General features: G+C 37.7%; 1 protein-coding gene across 1 annotated transcript in view; it reads left to right on the top strand.

Annotated features, from left to right (window-relative positions):
* The window catches only part of LOC122812923 (complement C1q-like protein 2), a 100,147-nt gene extending 74,563 nt beyond the window's left edge, over positions 1-25,584 (top strand). Inside the window, exon 3 of the mRNA XM_044084981.1 lies at positions 25,122-25,584. Coding sequence (XP_043940916.1) covers positions 25,122-25,402 — 281 coding nt within the window. The 3' untranslated portion in view covers positions 25,403-25,584. The remainder of the gene's footprint in view (positions 1-25,121) is intronic.
* Positions 25,585-25,836: the final 252 nt, after the last annotated feature.

Here is a 25,836-nt window from a genome sequence, read left to right as displayed (position 1 = left end):
ATAAGATAAAGACATGACTGTCCATCTTCCTTCTTAATATGGAAATTACTCCTATTCATTAGCATGTACGCTTAAACATAAAACAGGGTAAATGTGCTATGTCTTTCTTCATATACTTCTGCTATTATTGAATCAAAACATTCCTGACAACATCTGTTTTTATAAATCATAGCTTTTAACAACCATTTCATCATGAAATTTACAACAGTGTACTGTAAATATAAAAATTGTAATCCACTGATGTTTTGTAATATTTTTCTTAATGTACATAGAATGTTGAATGTCAAAGTGCATGGAACTGTTCATATGTAGATTTTCTGTATGTATAGGATACAAAAGTCACAATATCAAAACATTCTTGAATCTGCAGACAATTAATAATCTTGTTATCCAAGCTGATTTGGTGGCCTAGAGGGTTAAAGCCCTCACTACAACCCAGCCAACCCAGTAAACCCAGATTTGATTAGCAGCTTGGGTGACTGATGGAGCAGTAGAGATGGATGGCCATAACCATCTTGAAGCAGTGAATACACCTATGAGCATTTCTTGAGTTGATCCCTAGTGAAGCCAGTGGGCAGCCCACTGGTACTCTTGCCTAGAAGAGGAGAATGAGGCTGGAACATGGCTGAGATGCTCCATTGGAGGGACAAAATGCTGCATGTCTCCATTGCACACCCACCCCCTCAGGCAAAAAACATTAGGTTTGAAGGAGGAGGGAAGTGGGTAGGTTACAGCAAAACGCCATCTGGATGGATGCAAAGAAGTGCTGAGTCTCTGGATGCCTATGGTCCCCAACAACATTGGAATAGTTTTGGGGGCAAGAAGACAGCTGGTAATTCAGATATGGATGAGGCATTGGCATGCTGGGCTGCTAAAAATGAAAGAATGCTAGTGCCCCCCCAAAAAAAAATATTCTAGTTATCAAAGGAAAAGTAAATGATAAAAGAAATCACAAGTATTATTCACTTCTAAAACAAATTTTTGAAACATTTCAGTATCACTGCCTCAATAAATACATAAATAAATACATACATAAATTGTCTATAAGACAATATAAAATGTCACGTTTAAATTTCCAAATGCAGGTTCCATATGAATACCCATTGCTAGTCCTGATACTTGCTGAAAATATTAATTTTGAAAAGCAAAAAAATGTATTCTTCAATATCGAATTCAAACAAGTACAAACTGCATTTATAAACACATTGGCCAGGATTCAGAAATGAACAAAGCAACGCATAAGGCAACCTTTAAGTATTTGTGGTGATGTGCAGAGCAGACTGACTCAGAGATGCATGTAATGTGGCTGCTCAAAAACACAGAATACTGTGGCCAGCATGTTATGCAAATGACCCTATAATGAGATGGAAATGAGCAATGTTATGATAATGAGACTAATGATGAATACAAATGAGGGTAACAAAACATGGAAATATAATTCGGAAATGCACAAAAATGCATAGTGAGGTGCTGCCACCAGCGTATCTGCGCAACACTAATTTCTTGGTGAACAGTGATAAAGACTGAGTTACAATTATTTATTTAATTAATTTATTTTTACATTTGTTTACCAGGGAGGTCTGACTGGACAGAGCTGTCCATTTTCAGCAGAGGCCTGGGGAGGAAAGCTCCAGAAACAATTACTAACATACTAAACATAAGATATTTACATGAGCACTGTGGTTTACACACGCAGTTATAAAATATAGCAGATAACATATGATTGCATAAGATATTTACATAAGCACAGTGGTTTACACATACAATTAAAAGTATAACAGGTAGTAACATGTGATTGTTGTTCATACAGTATGTTTAACAGAGATAATCTTGAAGATGTAGTAAAGATAAGAGAAGAATGAAAAAACTAAAAATACTAGCCAGTTTGTCAAAGGAGGAGAATATAGACAAGTTCATATGAAGTTCATTTACATTTTAAGGGAAAGCTTTTTAACTTAGTCTAGGGGAAAGTTAGTGGGTATAGATGGGACAGTGGGGAGTTGGTGGCAGTGAGTTGGTAATTAATGTGTGATAATAAATATAGTGCATCTGTGAGAGTTTTAAAGACGAGGTTGGATAGTGGGTAGGGGAAAGGTGTTAAAATATGTTAGCCAGGTGCTAGGCAGTTGCATGTGTAGAAGTTGTTTAGCTGGGAAATATTTTTTTGAAGATGGTTTTGTTAGGTTGTATTCTGATTTGTAGTGGTAGGGAGTTCCAAGTCTTGGCAATGTTGCTAGAATACAGGGATTCACCAGAGCTGTAATGGCTTTTGGAGATTGTGATTAATGCCTTGTTAGAGGATCTAAATTCTCGGTTATTGGAGTAGAGGGTGATCAGGTCTTGTAATGCTGGAGTTTTGTCAGGTTGGTACAGTATTCAGTGAACTAGAAGAAGTTGGTTTAGAGCTAAGGTGTTAGGGAGTTCCAGCTAGGAAAGCTGTTTTAGGGCTTGACAGTGGTGGATGCAGTAGGAGGAGTTTGTGGCAAATTTTGCTATTTTGTTATAGCGTACTGATAGCTTGTTTAAATCACTCATGTTTAGATTAATTAGGAGAGAAGAAGCATACAGTAAGGTAGAGAGAAGATGGGTACAAGCTAGAATAAGTTCACTGTTGCTGGTTAGGAAGTTTTTACATCTATAAAGAGTACCTAGTTTTTTGTTGACTTTGGTTATTGTATGAGCTATGAGTTTGTCAAATTTCATATTTATTGTCAATAATGACCCATAGTCATTTATTTTGTCTGATGGGGGAGATAGGGGTATTATCTAATGCAGAAATAGAGAACTGGGGAGTAGGTAGTGCTGCTTTGGAAGGACGGAAGAGCATACGTTCAGTCTTTTTAGGATTTAGTATTAGCTGAGAGTGTTTTAGCCAGGTTTCAATGGATGTAAAGGCTTCTTGGGTCTTGATGTGAAGTTGTTGTAGGGTGGGGGCAGAGCAGATTAAGGTGGATTCATCAACATATTGAACCAGGTTTGACAGAGGGGTGGCTTTGTGAAGATTATTTGTAAATATAGTGAAAAGTAGGGGTCCTATGATTGATCCTTGGGGTACTCCTAGTTTTACAGGAAGTAGGGGGGAAAAGGAGTTTTCCACTGAACAGCTTGTTGGCATTGGAACAGATGGTCTTGAAGCCATAATAGAGTGGGGGTAGTTAGTTGTAATTCTGAGAGTGATGTTAGAAGCTTTGTATGAGAGACTATATCAAACACCTTTGATAAGTCAAAGAAAACTGCAGACACTAGTTGGGCATTGTTACGTTGCTTATTTACCAGGTTATTAAAATGGATGAGTGCAGTGGCAGTGCTATGGTTGAGATGGAATCTGTGTTGAGTTTTGGCAAGAAGATTGTTGGAGAGGAGATGTGTTAGGATCTAGGTGTAGATACATTTTTCCAGTATTTTGGCCAGTGGGCAAAGTATAGCTATAGGGCGGTAGTTTGTTAGGTCAGTGGAGATGCCCCTTTTTGTACTGGTATAATGTAGGAGATTTTCCAGAGAGAGAAGTGGCACCTTTTGTTCTGAGATTGATCTGTTAATGATTACAGAGATCGGGTAGGAAATGGCTTTGGGAGCTATTTGTAGGAACTTGGCAGATAGTTTGTCTACTGCTAAGATGGTGGGTTTAAGTTTAGTTAGATGTCTATAGATGGTGTAAGTTGGTACAGGTTGAAGGGTGAAGGAGTTGGCATTATTTGATGGGTTATATAGTATAGTGGGGCTTCAGGAGGGTGGGTCTGTTGACAGCTTTACTATAGAGTCGGTAAAGAACTCATTGAATTGAGTGGCTGTGTTTATAGAGGTGGTGTCTATGTTTGGATGAGGAGTTGATGATTTACATGGTTGGAGAATACTGTTTATAGCAGCCTAGAACTTTTCTGGTTTGGTATTGTGCTTAGTTTGAATTTCACTATAGTATTTTTGTTTTAGTCTGATTTGTTTTTTTACAGTGTTTCTCAGTTGTAAGAATATTTGCCTATTAGGAATAGTTTTGTTTTTCTGCCAGATGTCCCATGCTTTGTCCATTTGTTTTGTAAGTTGCCTAGTGCTTTTGGTAAGCCATGGGGCATAGATGGCTTTAGTGTGGATCTGTCTTGGTGGGGCAAGTTGATTGAGAAGGTCTAGGAAGAAAGTGTTGAAATACTCAAATGCTTCATCTAAAGGAAGTGTAAAAAGTCTTCAATTAGAGTGTTTAAGGGCTGTATTAAGGTCATCAGCCCTGAAGTTTTTAGTGTATCTGATGTGTTTAAGAGAGCTAGTTCTAGTTAGTTTAGTTTGGTCTCTGATAAAGAAGGTTGGGACGTGTACCAAAATTAGGGTCTATATTACATTGATGAATGCTTAAATATTCAAATCTCTAAAGGTCGACCTTTAGAGATCGGACATTTAAGTGTTTGAAAATGTAATAAAAGAAAAAAAAAAGGTAAACTGAAAGGGTTTTAGCAGGGCACCCCCACACTCCCCCTACTTAAATATACCAACTCTGAGATCGCACTTCAGTGCATGGCAGAGCGGAAACGGGAAATTTCCCAGTCCCTACATTGTAGTGCGATTTTGCAGTTGGTATATTTAAATAGCGGAGGGTGGGGGGTGCAGGGGGGGCTTGGTTACACCCTTTAGTTTTTTTTTTGTTTTATTTTTATTTTATTTTTTAAATTTTTAAAGATATTCGAACACTTAAATATTCGATCTCTAAAGGTCGACCTTTAGAGATTCGAACATTTAAGCGTTCGTTTATCTAATATAGACTCCCAAAATTATGGGTGGAAGATGGGTGATTGATAAGAATCCAGTCTAGTATTGATTCTTTTTTTGAGGTTTTGTCTACCCTAGTAGGAGTTTGTATAAGTTGTGAGAAGCCATAAAGATTAATATGATTTGAGGGGTGGGGTGATTTAAGTGAGGTCCAATCAATACTGAAGTCGCTTAGTATAATGTTTTCATGGGGGAGGGTTTCTGATGCCCAGTGGAGAAGAGATTCTAGGTTTTGATGTTATCTCCTGGAGGGATATATGATCCTAAGATATTTAGCTGTTTTTGTGTATTTAGTCTTACCTTAGCAAGTAGGATCTCTGCATTATTAAATGCAGGGATTTCAATGTTAAATAGTTCAACATTGATGCTGTTCTGATATAGGAGAGCGACTCCACCTCCTCTTTTAGCTGTACGGTCTTTTCGTAGTATGCTGTAACCAGGGGGAAGTATTTCTTCATTTTTAATGTGTGGCTTAAGCCATGTTTCTGTGACGAAGATGATGTCAGGTAAGTATAATTCTGTGGTTGCATAGAGCTCAGTGGTTTTGTTAAGGATGCTTCTTATGTTAAGATTTATTATTAGAATATTGGATGTTTTCTTAAGTAGGCTTGTATTGGTTCTAGGCCGATTTTGGTGATGTGCATGACTTGTTATTGGACCTGGGTTGGGGTTGATAATGCCACTGCAAAGCAGGTGAGAGCCAATATTTATTATGGTTTCTAAGTACTTTGCAAAGCCTAAGTGACATTGTATAAATACGTTAGATTTGCTTGGATAATGGAGGAGTTTGTAGGGGTGTAGGTCATAGATGGTGTGGTTAAAGAGTGAGGGTGAGATCAGTAAGGGGAAGTTAGTGAATGTTGGAAGTGAAGTTGAGGTAGGGTGACTTATGTTGGGGATAGTAATGTTGAAGTAGGGTGAGGTAAGATTAGCTGTGATGGTGAGTGTTACTGTAAGAATTATTTGATGGGAGTACATGTTTGGTTTGTTAGAAGTAGTAGGTGTGTATAGAGATAATCCTGTGGAATGTGTAGGGGTCCTGATAGTATATTGATAGGATAGACTGCAGCAACTTTGTAAGTGGGGAGCTACTATATGTAGAGTGTGTAATGTGAGAGCAAAGGAGGGGAAGGGGGTGGTGGTGATGGTTGTTTGCGTGATTGGCTGAGGGATGGGGGGTTGGGTGTGGTAAGGTTAGCTATAAAGGAAACAAGCTAGGTGGTGGGTGGCCTTTGGGTGGGAATGGGGTTAGGATAGGGGAGTGGAGCAGGTAGACCACTACCTAGGAGGTAATAGCTGAAAAAAAAAGTATCAGGAGTCTGACTAAGTAATGAAAGTAAGCAGCATCGTCCCTTAATCGCAGGGACTATGTCAGTTACTGCATTTCTACCATTTATTCACAATGAATGAAAAAATAACTACTGTAAGGGGACTTGGATGACTTTACAGGACACAGAAATATTGGAGAATTTAAATAGCTGTAGAGCACTGTCCTGCTTACAGGATGAGCTGCTTATCTGGGCTAAGATTCAGTTGTTTGGTGGTGTTCTCTGCCACCTAGTGACAGTTAGTAGCAATGGCAGGGAATGGAAGAAGAGGGAAAAGACCCTGTAAGTGAGCATGCTATGCCAATAAAATAAAATTAAGTAAAAGCACTAACAACTAGATACAGTAATTAGTTAACACAGAATATACCAAGACAAGAAGATTGCAGAGAGTAAAAATCCCAGTAGTGAGTCCTTTTGCCTTCAGTTGTTTGCAGGATATTTTTCAGAAATTCTTCACTGGGGGTAAGGGGGGGGGGGGCACGAGTGAAGTGAAGCTAAAGCTGTATGAAAAAGGAGACAAAAAGAGATGCAACAAAGTCTTGTTGTGGGTATGCAACAGTAAAAAAATTAATATGAGCAAAGTATTGGCTTGGGCGAAGCTCATGTGTGATGCACTAATAACATTCCTAGGCTACATTCACTACCTTTAGGCTGTATGTAGCTGTGTGTTTATTTATTTATTTATTTAAGTTTGATGACTGGGGAAGTCCACAGGGCCCAGAAAAGCCCGTTTTCAGTGGAGGCCCAGGGAGAAAAGCTCCATAATAATTGCAAGTTACATTTCTCATGTTACAAAAGACATAGTTCATACAGCTAATTAAACATTTACGGATAAGCTCCATCATATTTGCAATTTGCTTGTCACAATTCTACAAAAATGAAAGACCTAATTCAATAGAGAAATTTTAACAGTTACATAAAGTGAATATTTTTGTTATAAACTCAATTGTAGGCTTAACATTTCAAAATATATAGATACTAGCCATTAGTAGGTTAGGCAAATATTATGCATGGAGAGGGTAATAGTATATTTGAGATTGGAGAGTATAGTACAATGAAGTGTTAGTTTTCAACAGTGGGAAAAAAGTTAAAATGTTAGAGGCAGCAGCAGGATTAGCTGAAATGTACATGTTAGAGGCGATCCTCACAACTAGTGGCAACAACAGTGCATGTTATCACCCAATGTGTTGATGAACGGTGCATTATTAAAAAAATGTGAATTTCAGTGCATTTTCAAGGAATGTGAGATTCAAGGGAAGAGAAGTTTTCTTTTGCTCATGCTGTCTTTTTTCAATATGCAACTGCTTTGTTTAGCAAAGGGACATCACTGTTTGTGCCATAAAATGTCAAAAATGTGTTAGTAGCACAACAGGTAGCATACTTGCCCTTGCTCAGAAGGCTGTGGGCTCCATTCTCCAAATCTTTTGGGTTTCTAATACCATGACGGGAATGGACCCCATTCCTAAGTGAAAGGACAATTAAAGTTCATGAAATTAGTATTGTTTCACTCTTTCATGTCAGCCAAAAGTGCTCTTTGCAGCACCCAGAATGTGCCCAGTAATGACTCTTTCTGCAATTCGTACAGAGTTACATGTATTGGTAGCATATCTAAATATGATTGTAGACTCTTTTTTATAAGACCCATTGCTCCTACTACTACTGGAACTATCTGGGTATCTTTCTTCCACATTTCTCTCATTTCTGCTTGCAAATCCTGATATTTTATGACTTTGTGTTTCTCTGTATGCAGGACACTGTAGTCACTGGGTGTGGTGATTTCAATGATCAATGCTACTTTTGTCTTCTTTTCTTGGACCACTATATCCAGTTTTCTAGCATCTTTCTTTTGAACTGTTGATAATGGATGATCCCATGGGATGTAGACTTCATCATTTTGTGTGATGTTATGTGGCTCATGCTTCCAGTGTTTTTCAGCCACTTCAATACCATAATGTTTGCACAATCCCCAGTGCAACAGTCTCGCCACATTATTATGCTTTTCAGCATACAGTCCTTCTGCCACTAGTATGTTGCAACCAACAATGAGGTGTGCAACTGTTTCCAATTCTGTTTTACAAAACCTACATTTATCTTTTTCTCCCACATGTTCAATGGACTTTGTAAACCAATGTGTACTTAGTCCACTATCTTGTGCCTTTCATCTCGTGGTTTGAATTTGCCTCTCCTTAACCATTCCTGATCAACATGTTTTTCAGAAGTTTTCTATACTTGCAGCTGTATTTATGCATTTTTCACATTTCTTGCCTATGTAATACATAGTATGCCACACTATGTAGATGGGTAGCTGATATTGCAATGCAATGGGTGGAATGTTGAACTCCAAACTGTGCCATCCTTTGGATGGGATTAAAGTGGGGCTCATCTGTCTATATTAATTCTAGGCACTGTGAGATCTTTTGCATCCACCTGTGTTGTCCTTTGGATGAGATTAATGTGGGGCCCCATCTGTCTATATTAATTCTAGGTGCTGTGAGATCTTTTACATCCACCTCCACTATCAAAGAGTATAGAGAAGTTTCCCAATTCTCTGGCCAAATTTCCACTGGTAGTATAAATACCACCAAGGGTCTGCCCTGAAAAGGTGTTACTGATGAAACTAACCTGGTCAACAAAGATATGTGAATTAAAAGTTCTAAATTAAATACATATCTGTGCATTTATTTCAAAGGTAAAGAAGAAAATAGTATGTACACTGACAGTTTTGAGCAGTGTTTATGGTACTTTGCAGGAGAATGCAACACCAGAAAGGCTGAGGGGGGAGGGGTGGCCTTGCTCATTACCATGCCTAGGGCCTATTTTGACCATTATCTGGTTTTGACCATGCTATAGCATGTGCAGGAGTGCACATGGAGTCCAGATGAGAAGAGTAACAACACTATGTGAGCATTGATGAAAAACAATGAAGATTCCAGGTTGAGAATTTTATTATTAAAACATGTCTTACCGCCTCAGCCACCACAGCCTTCAATGAGCACACAATTCGTGGTAGAAATACATTCCCTTTTATACAAAGTGTTAATAATCTAATTGATAAAAAAACAATTAAACAATTAAATATTTAAAGAGACTGCACTCACTCTCAAATAGAAATCCATACCAAAAATATCAAAAACTAGTATAAAAGACATAAATGTAAATACAATACACTATTATCTAGTTCATTATATCAAGTATTTCCAATTAATTTCCATATTTAAACCATAAGGTGATAATGTATTATATTTCAATATAAAAATAGATTCCTTATATAATAACATATTTTTTAATAATCTATGATCTCCTTTTTTAACGAAAATGTGTTCTAAAATAGTGGCTTGTAATAAATCAACAATACTATTATGAGTTTGTAAAAAATGTAAAGCCACTGAATTTTCTATGGCACCCCTCCTAATATCACAAATGTGTTCCTGCAATCTGAGTTTAAATTTTCTTTTGGTTTCTCCAAAGTAAAACAAATTACAAGGACAGTTAAGGCAATAAATAACACCTTCAGAATGACAAAAAATTGTTTATTTGGTGTAAAACCTTTATTATTTATTCTATTAAAGAATAACCTTATAAACCGACACACATTACAAGAGTGACAAGAATAAGTACCACAGGTACTTAATGAGAAATGTAATTTATCAACAGGGCATCTAAAATATGCCCTTATCAATATGTCACCCAAATTTTGTCCCCTTTTATATGCAACCAAGGGATTCGAAGGAAATAAGCTACATAATATTTTATCTTTTAATAAGAACTTCCAATAATATTTAACTGCATCCCAAATTTCTTTACTCATTGAATTATATGTAGTAACAAAATAAATATCATCTCTTAGTGTTTTGCTATTCTGTTTAAATTTATTACTTAATTTACTATGTCCTTCTACAGAAGCCATAAATTTATCAATAGATTCCATAATTGAATATATAGTATAACCTCTACGTAAAAATACATTAGTAAGTTTATTAATTTGTTTCTCTAGATCTAAATAATCGTTACATAGTCTAAACAGTCTAATCATTTCACCATAAGGTAAAGATTTCATAGTATGAAGAGGGTGACAGTTAGTACCAAATAAATATTGATTTCCATCAACAAATTTTGGTGAATTGTAGTACAAATATGTTCATCTTCTTTCCCTATTAAAGTAACATCAAAAAAATTGACTTTTGTTCCAACTTGTAAATCATCAAATTTAATATTATATTTATTCTTATTAAGCTCCAATATAAACTGATCAACAGAATCTCGACCTCCTTTGCACAAAAAAAATCAAATCATCAATGTAACGAGAATATAATATCACATGATTCTGTACAAAGGAATTAGTATAAATGTAGTCCAACTCAAATTTAACCATGAAAATGTTAGCATACATGGGGGCAAAAGGTGCCCCCATGGCTGTACCTTTCAATTGATGATAAATAACTTCATTAAAACTAAAATAATTATTTAATAAACAGAACTGAGTTAAATCTAACACATAATGAAAAACTGTTTTTTTTCAAGACTTTGGTTTGTTTTTCATTGATTTAACTATGTGAGCATTCTTTGAAAAGTATTGTTATGTAAAAGCTTACCATAATGATAGATGTCCTTGTCTTCACTGCTGAAGTATTCTTCACAGATGGGATTCCCCGCCATGGAAGCCTGACATCTGTCCAGTCTACCAAAGACTACTGTTGCTTTAAGGTACCCCAAATGTCACCCAAACACTTCATACACCTCCATCACAATGCTTCTCTAAACATCCCAATCTGATTATTCTAAGGGTAAAAAAAATCACTCTCAGATCCTCATAGAAATAAGACAATCAAGTCTCAGCAAAAATCAGGCCAATCATGTGCCTCATGTATACCTCCCATAAAGGGTCTTCCTGAACAAAAGCACTTCAAATCTATCACTTTAAACCACAGCAGAAATAAAAATGTTTTAGTGACAGGTGACTATTGTCAGGCATTCTGACTAGTCACTCACAAGGTTGGACAAGGAGAGAGTTACATTGAGTTGTCTTTCTGGCATCAGGATCTCTGACATTAGAAGCGTTCTAAGAACCCTAACTCTTGTCAGATATGATTATGGTATGGTAGTGATCTGCGGTGGTGGTGCTGCAGTAGCGCTGTCGCCTCACAGTAAGATGCTGTCCGGTTCAGTTCTCAGCTAGAGCATCTTCTGCGTGGAGACATGTGTGAATGGGCGTACCTTCATTGAAGGTTGTGTATCAGGGCTGGTAACTCGGCACATAAAAATCAACTACCAATCATTAGCGGACCGGAGTTCCGCTGTGGCGACCCCTAACCAGGAAAAAGCCGAAAGACACAGCAGCAGTGTTGCGTGTGGGAGTTTTTTAAGTAGTGTCAGGTTGATGGACAGTCCAACACAACTAGCATATCAGTAAAAATCAGATTTCATATAGTTGTTTCTCCTTAATGCTAAAACTATAAACAATAAATTCCCTGATCATTAGTCAGAATTTCATTTAGAAGTCATCTGTGCTTGTGCAGTTACTGAAACTTGATTTTAATGTAAAGAGAGCACTCCATCTATACCAGGATTTGTACTTTCAATGTTTTCAGGCCCAATGGCAACTATGGTGGAGTCACCATATTTGTCACTGAACATGCTACTTCGAGGCAGATCCCTAGGGCCTCACAAACTGAAGTACAAATCAGTCTAGGTAAGATCAATTATCAAATAATAGTTTGTTCCTGAATACATCTTGTGTTCTCTGATGACTATGTAATATTCCTCAGTATTCTAAATAATCCCCCTGTTTGTAAAAATTAATTATTTTTCCTGATCTTAACTGCACTTCTGTAAACTGTGATACATATGCCTCCAAAATAGAATATGTCCACAAAATTCCTAAACTTAGTAAACACAAATTCCCTTGAACAGTTGGTAAATAAACCTACTACAGGGCATACCATTTTGGATCTGATTCTTATAAATATGGCTGCCTTTTGCACTGCTCATTTGTTATCTCGTTCTCCAGTGAAGTCTGACTATAACCTTGTGACATTTATTTATTTATTTTTACATTTGTTAACCGGGTTCGTCTGTCTGGGTTCTTAGAAGCCCTTTTTCAGCAGAGACCCGAGGAGAAAAGCTCCTAAAACCATTTTAAGTAAACAAATAGTAAGAACAAAGATAAACACAGATCACATTTTAAGTATACATACTTCTGAAGTAATTACATAAAATGCAATAAAGGAATATACAGAATGGATGGAAATACAATACAATACATATATGGAAATGTTCATGTAGTATGGCAAGATAAAGTTGTGTGAACTTTGGAAGTTAATAAATAAATTAAAGTACAGTAATAAGGGATTATGGGAATTGAGTGTAACATGAGCTAACTAGTATGGAATATGACGGAAAAAAATGTGCGGGTAGTAGTAAGAGAGAGAGCTAGAAGTGATACAGTTAAGTTAGGTTATCCCTGAATGTTTAATGGGTATTAGTCTAGAGCATGAATATATCCACTTTGATAGGAAAAAAAGATTTAAGCAGTTTCTTGGAGGCATTTTTGTCTTTAAGTAATCTAAGGGCTAAAGGGACTGTGTTCCAATTTTTTGCAACTGAGTGACACTAGAGTATTTTCCCAAAGGTTTTGTTTGGCTTATGAACTTCAAGAAAGTATTGATTAGTACTGCTTAGTGGGCGTTGAGGAGTATAAAGTGTCAGAGAATTTGCAAGGGATGGGCAGGATTTAGGATTGTTTAGTATATTGTGGGGGGTCTACTACTAATTACCGACACGACGATTCCCCGACGGAAAACTCCCCGACGCCAGATGACCGACATCACACAAACCCGACAACGCAAAACACCGAACACCATTACACCGAACACCATTACACCGACACACGGAACGTAAACAACACGCGACACTACATAGCATACACACTAGCCCTGACCCAAACCCTAACCCTAAGGTCCGACACTATCGCACACTTCACCTACCTGCACCCTAACCCTAACTCACTTAACCCACCCCTAGCCCAAGCTCCGACACTAACGCACACATCACCTACCTGCACCCTAACCCTAACTCACTTAACCCACCCCTAGCCCAAGCTCCGACACTAACGCACACTTCACCTACCTGCACCCTAACCCTAACTCACTTAACCCACCCCTAGCCCAAGCTCCGACACTAACGCACACATCACCTACCTGCACCCTAACCCTAACTCACTTAACCCGTCCCTAAACTACAGTCCCTCACTAGCACACACTTACCTTACCTGAACCATACCTCCGACACGAACACACACTCACCTTTCCCACAGCCTAACCCGACATCCCACAATCTCGAGCACTTACCTGACCGCTCCTAACTCCGTCACCATCGCACACTTACCGCGTCGCGATTGCACATTCCCTTGTCGGTCTTTCCGCTGTCGGCAAATCACCCTGTCGGTACACTTACCTGTCGGTCATCTGGCGTCGGTGAGTTTTCCGTCGGAGAATCGTCGTTTCGGGCATTAGTAGTAGACCCATTGTGGGATATAAGGAGTTGGGATCGAGGCAGTAAGTTGGAAAATTCAGGCCAGTGTAAAGCCTTTAATGAGAGACAGCGATGGGATTTGTAAGGCAAAAGCTCCCACAGCAAACCCCACTGAATTTAAGGACTAGAAACATGTCACCCTCAACCTACTATGTGATGAAATATCAAAATTTACTAATGACTGCATTTTCCCAGCCTTTAATACAACAGCAAACATTAGTAAGTTCTACACCAATTTAGTCATGTGCATAGAGATAGTAGTCCCTACCAGAATCAAGTGTCATGGGAAAGTCAAAAAAGCAAATCACCTTTGTGGTCACCTACCATAAATAAACTATACAACAAAGTAAAGAATGCTATTTAATAGATCCAAGGCCCATCTTCTCAAGCATAATATCAAAAACATCCCAAAAAAAATGAAGAATACTGTCAGGTCCACTAAAGGAGCAATTGAACCTAGGCTGACCTCAGAAGGCAAATGTAATTATAAATCCTTATTCAGCTGTGTTAGCAAACTATAAAACAATACCCTACATTGCTTACAACTTATTCATAATGTGGCCTCCTCTTCTGCCAATATCTTTGGGAACAAATTTAGTGTCAACTTCAAAGCCTGAAAATATCTGATTCCTTTATTCCCTAATCATATCTAAAGATCATCTACTGAAAGTACTAACCAAGACCAAAAATACTTCCTTCCTTCATAGGACCTAACAATATAACTGATTGCAGATCCACTACTCAAAACTGTATAACTTAACATACAGCAGTGGTGATGTCCCTCTGTAAGGATGGCCTTGCAATCAACTCTAGTATTTACAGACCTAAAAGCATTACAAGCCTCATCTGCAAAGCCATGAATGTATTATGACTGACATCATAAAGTTGATGATGGGTGTTCACAGCCATGCCTGTTGCCAACATTTATGGCACAACTGATTGTTTGCATGCCTACATTTCCATGAGCATAGCCATCCCCCTTCCATTCATGGATGGTACACTGGTCTACCTGCCCAATTATTTTTCTTCCATTGTCTATTCAAAGCTCCACATGAGTGGGAGTAATACCAGAGGCAATTAAAACTCTGCAACAAAATATATCTCCTCTCTTCCTCAGCAAAGCAATCCATGGTACATAAGATCCTTATTCCTAAAATCAAACATGGCCTCCCAGTACTGACTCACTGTTCCAGTGCTATCATACAAGCTATCCAATCCACAGTAAGCAAAATATGTAGATCTGCTCACCCACCACTGTAATCTACTTAAAGGAGTAAAATGGCTGCTCAGAAACTGTAGAGCCGCCCATATATTTACCATATTGCCATTCAAAATCAATACACGAGGCAATATATTGTACCCCGCTGAAGCAAAATTGCAATGTAGAGAATAATGCTACTCACTTAGGAACACGCAAGATAATTCTCTTTAGCTAGGTAAATGTTATTTTTAAACAACAGTAGGGGAAAGAGCCTTCTCTAAACTTAGCAATGTTTGTTGTGGTCTCCCTCCAAAGGTTAAACAACAAACCACCCTACAAGCTTTAAAGATAAAGCTTGATAGCTATTTAGAAACCCCCAGCTCTATACAGCTCCTTTTAGGGGTTCAGTCTTATTCAAGTCTAAATAATCCATAGCTGTCCTACTATTTCAATTGATTAATCCAAAGGTATATTGTATGTGTATGTATATATAGATTAGATAAATAAGTAGATTCTCAAACATCTGTAAACTGCTTATATTCATCACACACACACACACACACACACACACACACACACATATATATATATATATATATATATATATATATATAATTGTGTGTGTGTGTGTGTGTGTGTATATATATATATATATATATATATATATATATATATATATATATATATATATATATATATATATATATGGGTTTCATTCCTAATTTCGAAATACTGAAATCCCAAATTTCAGTATTTCGAAATTATAACACCGAAGCCTTGAAATCCCGAAACACCAGAAGCGCGAAATTCAAACTCCCAAAGTACAGAGATTTTGAATTAGTGCTTCTGGTGTTGCGGTGTGTGAATGGTTAGGTGTTAGTTTGGGTATGTATGTATGTGTAAGTGTGTTGGTTAGCGACTTTAGTGTATGTCAGTGTGTATTGTGATTGTGATGTGTGTGTGCGAGGGACTGTGAAATGTGTAGGTGTGAGTTACCTTTGTGTGTCTGATTGTGCAATCTCAGAGCTAGTATATATAAGTAGGGGGGTGTGGGGGGTGAACCTCCCCCACATGGGGGGTTGGCCCCCTGGTTATTTGTGGTCTAGGTTTGTCTGTGTGCGTGTGGGGGGAAGATATGTGTATGTTTATGTGAGTGCTCTGTGTGTAGTGTAGGTTCGGGATTTTGAGTTTTGCGATTATGGGTTTTTGGGATTTGAATGTTTTGGCTATGTAATTTCGAAATACTGAAATTCGGATTTCAGTATTTTGAGATTTCTTCGTGAACCCGTGTGTGTATATCCTCAATTAGTGCAAGCTATGTACAAGAACTGAATGACTCAAGTACAAACAGTGTTGGGTCTCACAGAGGTGTTCCCAGTTGGAGTGGATATGCAGCAGGGTTGGGTTCACCTGTGAGCCCACTGCTGTTCATACTGGTGATGGGCTACCTTAGCAAACTGGTCAGAAGGGACAGATTAACAAAGTTGCTGTATGCAGATGATGTGGCATTACAGGCAGACTCTGAGCAATAACTTCAGCAAAGGGTAGGGGAATAAGATGCAAAACTAAAAGCTCATGGGATGAAACTGAGTACAGATAAGACAGTTGTAATTGCAGAAAATGTGGGAAATAAGAAGAAATTGAAAACTGAGATAGAAGGGAAAATAGTGGAATAGGTTAACAGCTTCAAGTACCTTCGAGGGGTTGTTGAGAAGAAGGGAAGTCTGAATGAGGAGGTCAAAGCTAGAATCAGAGGGGCTGCAATCAATTGTTATACAGTGTTAGGGGTATTGTATGACAGAAGACTGCCAAAGAAGCTAAAAAGTGAGGTGTACAAAATGGTGGTATGTTTTGGAACTTAAACCTGGGCAGTAAAGGCAGAGCAATTGAACAAGCTAGAGGTGATGAAAATGAATTGCCTGAGATGGGTGGTAGGATGCACACTGTAGGACAGACAAAGAAATGAGGACGTACGAGCAGACGCCAAAGTAGCTCCAGCTGCAGAAAAGGTTAAAGAGAACAGATTACAGTGTTCAGGAACATGTGCAGGAAAGCAGAAGACAATCTGGTGAAGAAGCTTTGGGTCAGACAGAAAGCAGGAGAAAAAAGTGCCCAGCAAAGAGTAAGATGAATTGTGTGAAAAAAAAAAGACCTGTGACAGTCAGGTATGAGTGCTGAAGAAGGTAGGAGAGTGGCACTGAATAGAGAGATATGGTGACAAGTGAGAGGACACCCTGAACCCACGTAGAAAATGGGAAGAATGGGGGTTGTTTGCAATGATTATGATGATGATGATGATGATCCTGAATTGTATTTCAGGTTCTGTTTACTCTGATCCCTTATGGCCTGGGTTGTAACTGAAAATGAGTCTTTGGGACTGATTATTAAAATGACATGAAAACAAATAAATAAATAACTACCATGGCCATGGGTATGGAAGGCCTCTGTTTGCCATGTAATAGTGATTGTTCTAAGTCATATTACATTACTGCCACTTCCTGTTGACCATGTTTATGACATGTTTCATCTTCTATGGCTGTGTCTCTGACGCATGGTCACTTTTGTGCCAGGCAGGGTCTTGTCCAATAAGCCATATCTGACACATGATTGTAGCTGTCTCGAGTGCCATGCATGGCACCAGGTATTTCTTTACACAGCTTTTGTGGCCCTGCGGTTACTTTTTGCAATGCATGGACCGATCATATAACATATACAAATGGGGTCACAATAAACAACATGTAATCTTGATCCTTGTGGAATACTGTCTGCTGTAGTACCCTGTGATCTGATAGGTGTGATCCATTTTTTCCCACTGCTTACAGAACTGGTATACCACACAGTGTGGGAACATTAGTGACAATTGTTTTTTTTTTTAATGTTTTCCTCTTTATCCTTTATCTGTTTCCTATTATTTGCTGTTGCTTGTTCTGTTTCTCTCCACGTATGTTCATATATTTTGCAACATCTGCCATAGCTGTGAATGTAGTGTGGCAGCAGTTGCCTAACCAGCTACCTGCATTGCTGTCACCTGTCCTTCTGTCTTCAGGACAGCCACTCTGATGGATGACATAGATCACACAGCAGGAAGTGACCTGGGAGGTTTTCTGGTGATACGTGCTAGTCTGCCTCTAGTGGGATGCATCATGCTATGTCACCTGGCAGGAGTATGAAGGTCTGGTGCTAGTACTGGTGTACTGGCACTGCCTCTAGTGGGAAGTGTAGGCTTTCCATAAGGCGTCACTACCAATGCATTATGATATATCTCCTGGCAGGAGTTTGAAGGGCCGGTGATAGTACTGGTTGGAAGCCAACATTGGCTGCTTGGACTACATTCTTGTGAAGACACACTGCTGCCTGGTTATGGTCAGTGGGCTATCAATCATGGTCATAGAGGTGATTGACTTATGGAAGTATGAAGCTCTGTACTTCACAGTAGTCAGCTGTCACCCCACCTTAGCACCCACCATGTTGTTTCTCTTCCTTATGTTTCACTTACCTACCCCTTTTGTTGTCAGATCCTCATCACCAGCTGTCCTCCCTCTATCTATCTGTCTGTTTGTGTCTATCCTATGTGGGCCCCTCATCATGTGTGTAAATGCTACCCCTGATGATCATTGTCTTCCTTTTATGTTTGTTTGTCTGCCCCTGCTACAATCACAGTAATCTTGTTCATGCCATACCTTCTCTTTGACCCTCTCTGTATCATTCTTGGCAAAAAATATGGGTATCTGCCCCCCCCCCCAAAAAAAAAACAAAGTCCACCAGGCAGAGTAAACATGATCTGCCCTTGATGAATCCAAACTTAGATGGGTTAGTGCTTGGAGGATCCTTGTGTCCTTATTAATTAGTTCCATGATAAGTCTTTCCATAGCTGATAGCATTTGCTTATCAGTCTGGTCAGACATACGGGTCTTTAATTGCCTAGTTCTGTGGAAGGTCCTACCTAATGCAGGGAATTACTGTAACTTTTCTCCATTTGTTAGGTGCAAAACCTGTATGAATCAACATTCATCGTATAATTATTCAAATCAGTATCCACATACATAGCTAAAGGTCCTGTTTTTTGAATCTGAAGCTCAAATGGCTGGTCTAAATAGAGGATCTGACACATATTTTATAATTTGGATACAAATGGGAAGACAAATGATCAGTTGAAAGAATGATGCGTATTGTAATGGCATGAAAGCAGACAAGGGTGCTGGCTGGTCACAATGGACCTGAATATGTATGCTCAAACAATGAAAGAACATTTGGAAAAAATAACATATTTTACTGAAAAATCCCTTGAGTGAAATTAATTTTGCTTATGTGTATGTAGACAGTGTCTTTTTGGACCTTTACACTGAAAGTTGAATTTGTGCTGCTTTCTTTCAAATCTGTCATCCTAGAATTGGTGTTAATTTTGAAATTCATCCCTAAACTGTTTCAAATCATTAGTTTACAGTGATTTATTTTCCAAAGGAATACACAAACATTGAAATGCTTACATAAAAAATTGAAAATAAAGTATTCAAAATGACAGATACTGTTAAGAAAAAATATCATGTAAGCTGAAAACCTCTCTGTTTCTGGCAAAGCTCTGTCTTTAATGTTTCTGGCTTATATGTCCGATCTTGAACTTCAGAGTCCTTAGAAGTAAAACTTGATTTCTGTCCTCAAGAGTATCATCCCAAAAACAGTATCTCATGTAGCTTTTTTACTTGTGTTATTCTGAATTAACACCTAGTTCTGCTACACATATAGTCCTCAAACAGGATTTTGTGTAGCTTTAGTTTGAAATTTACAAGATACCATCCTGTTTCCACAGTTACATACTTGTAGAGGGAGGCATGAATAAACTCTGTACAATTTACAAATAAGGTATTACCATGAGATGTAGCCAGAATATTCAAACAACTTTTAGTTGCTTCTCTAAGCTGAAATACCTTTCACAGTGGAAATTGCAGTCTTATAACATTTCTAATTTTTTCATTTACACATTACATTTTTTGCTAAAAAGGAAAGTATAATACGACTTGTTTTACTTTTATGTTTTAAACACTTATGTACACATTTTTTAATTTGAAACACTTTCAGTACAGTTAGTTCATTTTTCATACGTTTTTCTTTAAAAGAACAGTAATATTTCCTGCATTAATACAGTTGTTTGCATACATGGTAGCACAATTTGGGCACTACTGTTAACTTGTCATTTTCCCATGTTTCTGAGATTCACCAATCACTTGTTATGGTTCTGGTTTCCATATCACCTATACTTTTGTTCCCAAGTGCCCTAGTTACTCCTTAATTGTGTTCTAGGATATTCACTTTTGGGAGCACGTTAGGTCTCTTAAGATAGTTTCAGAGACTGTAAAATGATCAAAGTAAGTTCTGCAAAACTACATTCAGTGACAGTGGAGTTATGCATTTTTCTCTAGTGTTGTGTGACCCCAGAATTAGTATATATAAGTTGGGGGGTATCCCACCACATGGGTGAGCAGGGGGAGGATTGCCCCACAAACAGTTTCCTTAGGATGGTCACTGAAGGTAGTTTCAATGAAGATTTGTCAGTGTTTTTGTGTTTGGTGAAACTGCCTTCAATAACTCAACATGAACACTTCACTTTGTTGGTTGGGCCTTCCATATTCTCAGAGGATGATGCATTTTATATATTCCATCATTCTACAACTGTCATTTAATATTCCTATCACAGGAAGTGATGATTAATGATGTCATGAGTTTAATTATGTCATGGTACATACAGTGCACAATTTTACAAGCCCATTCCCCTGCCAAATGAAGCTGTAATTGTAGGAACCATGTTCTCCCTCAGAGCTTAAATTACGGCTAACTCCCATACCATTCTTCTGACATAAGAGAGCTGGTGAATGGCTGTTTCAATGTGTACAAGGTAGCTATACCTTCAAGCAGCTTCATCTACTTGCACTACCCAAGGCACCAGCAGCATAGATGGACATCTCAGTGTTGCAACAGCTAGCCAGTTCAACTATTTTTATGTAGCTGTAACCTGTATACCACCTTAAGTTATAACAGGTATCAAATCTCATCAGACCAAGATACTAAAGTAAATATATTTCACTAGTTGCAATGTAGACCTTCTTCTTCTTTTGGCTTTTCCCAGTTAGGGGTCACCACAGTGGATCACCTGTCCGCTCATGATTGGCAGTGGAGTTTTATGGTGTTGAGTTGCCAGCCTGGTGCCCAACCTTCCACCGAAAGCACACACACACATGCACTCATGCTTAGGGCCAATTTAGATTGTCCAATCCACCTACAGCATGTCTTTGGGATGTGGGAGGAAACCTACACGACCACAGGGAGGACATGCAGACTCCACACAGAAGCCATCCCAGGCGAGGATTGAACCAAAGAACCTTTTGCTGTGAGGTGGCAATGCTAACCGCTGCACCACCACGGCTGCCCCACTAGTTGCAATGTAGACCAAAAAAGTATAAAATTCTTATAGCATACATCAAACAAGATAAGTCCCTTTAATCTCTTCCTATAATTTAAATAATGGACAGTATCATATGCACTGCAGGCAAGTTATCCTGCTCACCAAATAAGTGATGACCATCTACTGTTCACATTTGCTGGCTGCACCTTGACTCTGATCATGCTTTTTGGTTCTGTCACAGACAGCCTCAAGGTTACTGGAGTAAAATAATAACTCGGACATTAGCCATACTCTCAGAAATGTTTGTGAATGTAAGTCTGCATATATACAGTAGAATCTGACATTTGTAATAGCACCCTTCTTGTGATAATAGACCTATATCCAAGTCCTCAGTTTGTTTTTCTCTTTTTTTCTCTCTTTTGTGTAAAAGCTTTCCTATGCAAACCTCCTCCAATTGCACATCTATAAACCTGCATGGCTTTAAATTGGTAACCATGTGAAATGGTGAGACTCACATTGTCGAGTCCCAGAATGTGGAGACTGAACAACCAAAAATCTGGATTTACACATATCAAATCCAAGATTGCCTTTTCTCTTACTATTCCCTTTTCTCTGAGGTATGGGTGCTTTTCCTCCATATCAGGATCATATGGGAGATTGCCTCCATGAAAAAAAAACAAGTTTAAAGGGAAGAGCAATGTTGCATGTTTATTCTTTTCTTATATTTTTGATCTTTTTTTCTTGCTGTTTTAGGACTCAGCATTGCAAGTTCCATCATTTCAAAAATAAGCCCATTAAATCTAATCTAGTGAGCTGACAACCTCTTCCTCCTAGTTTTACATTACCCCTTTCCTTAGCTAACACCCCATAGATGATTTTACATTCTACAACTGACATTTCTAAGGATGTTTAAAAATCACAGGGCCCTGAATCTGACTATGTTCCTTCTATATTCCCAAAATGGTGATGAAGGCTTTAAAGAGTGCAGTCTGCTTGTGAGCTAACAAAACACATTGTTGTATTGGTCCACTAAGTTCTAGTAAAAAGAGCCTCCTTAAATTCATAAGATTACTTTACCTCCTACCCAGTTTCAGAAGTCCTAAAGGCATAGTCTATGGTCTTCTTTCATTTTAAACCACTTGTGAACGTATGCTTAGAAACCATTTTACATATTCAGTACTCAAGCTCTCCTTGATATCCCTATTTCTGCAGGTCAACAGCAATTAGATTTCTTGATCGAAAGCAATAGTCCAGTCTTTCCATTGTACTGTGACAGTTATATATATTTAATTGGGCATGCGGTACGCTGTTTTTGTTTTGTTTTGTTTTTTTTTTTTTTTTTTTGTCTTGCTGTCTTTCTCTCTTTTTGAATAATACTTCACAAGCAGAAGAAAATTGCCACTGGGCAGGTTATTTTAAGCCACCTATGCTTATCAACATAAGGTATTCAGAAACTTCAATCATCTTTTTTCCCCTTCTTTGTACACAATCTTCATCTACTTTCTTAAGGCTAGAATCGCTGTTTTGAACTATTGCCCTGTTCTCTAAAGATTTTAACTCATTACTTAATCCCTTAACTCTCAACTTCAGTTTGATATCCTTAAGGTTAAAAGTTTAACCTAGGATAATATGAATATGAGATTTACATCAGACTGATGACTGATGCACACTTTTGGCTCCTGTTTTCCTCCTACAAACTTTCCATAACCACCTTGGTATTGATATCAATTTGCAATCCACTCCTAATACCTAAGCAGCACGCTTGCTACCATTAATACCTAGGCAACACATTTGGTATCGTTAATACCTAGGCAACATGTTTGGTATCATTAATACCTAAGCAGCATGTTTGGTATCATTAATATCTAGGCAACACGTTTGGTATTGTTAATACCTAGGCAACACGTTTGGTATTGTTAATACCTAGGCAACATGTTTGGTATCATTAATACCTAAGCAGCATGTTTGGTATCATTAATATCTAGGCAACATGTTTGGTATTGTTAATACTTAGGCAGCATGTTTGGTATCATTAATATTTAGGCAACACGTTTGATATCGTTAATACCTAGGCAACACGTTTGGTATCGTTAATACATAGGCAACATGTTTGGTATCATTAACATCTAGGCAACATGTTTGGTATCATTAACATCTAGGCAACATGTTTGGTATCGTTAATACCTAGGCAACACATTTGGTATTGTTAATACATAGGCAGCATGTTTGGTATCATTAACATCTAGGCAACATGTTTGGTATCGTTAATACCTAGGCAACACGTTTGGTATCGTTAATACATAGGCAGCATGTTTGGTATCATTAATATCTAGGCAACATGTTTGGTATCGTTAATACCTAGGCAACACATTTGGTATCGTTAATACATAAGCAGCATGTTTGGTTTCATTAATATCTAGGCAACACGTTTGGTATCATTAATACCTAGGCAACACGTTTGGTATCATTAATACATAGGCAGCATGTTTGGTATCATTAATAACTAGTCAACACATTTGGTATCATGCATTTCTTCTACTCCCCTTTTGATTCTACTACATCATTTACTAACACAGACTGGATAATTGCCCCCCCCCCCCCCCCCCATGCAAGAGAGTGCTTGCCATTTTAGGACTCTTTAAAGCTTTCTTGAACTTCTCTTTCTTTTCATGAGTTAATGTCATGCTGCCACAAACCTCCCAGACCGGTTATTTTAACCCATTAAATCTAATCTAGTGTGCTGAAAATTCTCTTCCTCCTGCTTTTACACTCATATACACCTTTTCTCAATTAGCACCTCGGAGTAGATTTTACATTCTAAATCTGAGATTACAGCTCTACCTTTAGATATCTAGTGTTTATTATCAGAGAACAGGGAAGAAATTCCAACTTCATATCTAACAATTTTGCACCTTTTTATCTCTGGCTTATTTAGTACACTGGATCTTAACTTTCATTCTCTGTCCTTTCTCCTTTCCACCCAGAATGTCACTTTCTTGTTATGTTAAGTCACCAGTCTCTGTAGTCTCGTACATACCTAAAGCATGAATGGAGCTACCTCCTTGCTTTTTATTACATTTCTTCCTTGCCACACCAACTTGCAATTGAAAAGTCACCTCAGAGACATTAACCTTGTTATGTTCACTGTCTTTATTAAACACATATTTCTACCCTATAATTTAAAATCTCTCTCTCTCTCTTTCTTTCTGGCTTTCTGTATGCCCCTTGGTTTTTGAAAACAAATTTTATTACATTGGCTCATACTAAATTTGCAAACAAATTTTGTTACCTTGGCTCATACTAAATGTACTCCTTCAAATGTACTATTTTCACATTTATACTGGGTGGTCTCTGCTGTGGATTGTAACCATCATCATTTTGTGTTCCTTGAAATTACTTTTTTTCCTTTTACTTAATTATATCCTGTTACTACTGATTTCAGCTTCAAGCCAAACATAAAATGGCATAGCACTTGTCAAGTAGGAATCAAAACTAAACATAAATGATCAATCACATATTAAATAAATAAAACCATGTATTTCCACGTAAACTAAAACAGCTGAAATGTTTATGGAAAAGGCTCAAAATACAGGTCAATTTTAATTTGAAAATTATACAGTTTCACTTAACTGAAAGCTGTGTAATGATACAAAATATTCTGTTTAAACACATTCCATGCAGGTACAAATATTAACCTAATAACGTCAAAAAAAGCTGTAGTAAACATCTTTTGAATCAGTCCAACAATATTTTGTAATTACTGAATATACTTATTTTAATAACTCCTAGTACTTCCTTGTTATTAGTCTTGTTTCATAACTATATGACTGTTACAAAAGCAAAGCTTATGGACTGATTCTTATTTTTTTTATAACTCTTTTTGTAATGTGTGCTTTTTCTTTAAATGCAGGTATATTTACAGCTCTCATCCGAGGCGTGTACTGCTTCAGCTATACATTATTTCGAAGTAGTGCTGGTAAAGTGGCTGCCAGTCTTATGAGAAATGGTTCCCAAGTAACATCTTCCTGGGATTCTGACACCAATGATGTCAATGACAGCTACAGTAACACAGTTATTCTAGAACTCGACGTGGGAGACAATGTTTATATGCGTCTGTTTGAAAATAGACAAATTTATGACGATCAAGCAAACTACACATGGTTCAGTGGCTTCCTTTTGTATCCACAGTGAATGTTGCATTTGAGAAGTATGCAAGACAAGAGTTTTGAATTGTTATAAAGATACAGCTAGTCCGAGTTCAAACATTTGCATTATCTTCACAATAAATATTAGAGGAAAGTTATATTTTAGAAAGGTATAAACAGTGAGTCTTGAATTTTTACAATTAAAGATCCAGCTATTGAGAATTCAAATGCCTGCATTATTATTGCACAGGATGTGGTGAAAACACAGGACAACTTAACATATACTTGCTAGGGGCAATTACTTAGAACATGTTTTAAAGTAAAACTGTTTGCATTATCTTCATACAGGGTAACTGTAAAAAATCTCCAGCAGTTGAATGTGTTAGTATATATTATGGCCAAAACAATGTAAGAAACTTCTCTGTGTGGAAGATTTTCAGTCCATATATTTCTAGTTAATCACTGTATATTAATCAGATC

Source organism: Protopterus annectens, chromosome 10.part0, assembly GCF_019279795.1.
Source record: "Protopterus annectens isolate FY-2018-M chromosome 10.part0, PAN1.0, whole genome shotgun sequence".
NCBI lineage: Eukaryota > Metazoa > Chordata > Ceratodontiformes > Protopteridae > Protopterus > Protopterus annectens.
Note: the sequence above shows the minus strand (reverse complement) of the source record. Positions and strands in the feature narration are given on the sequence as shown.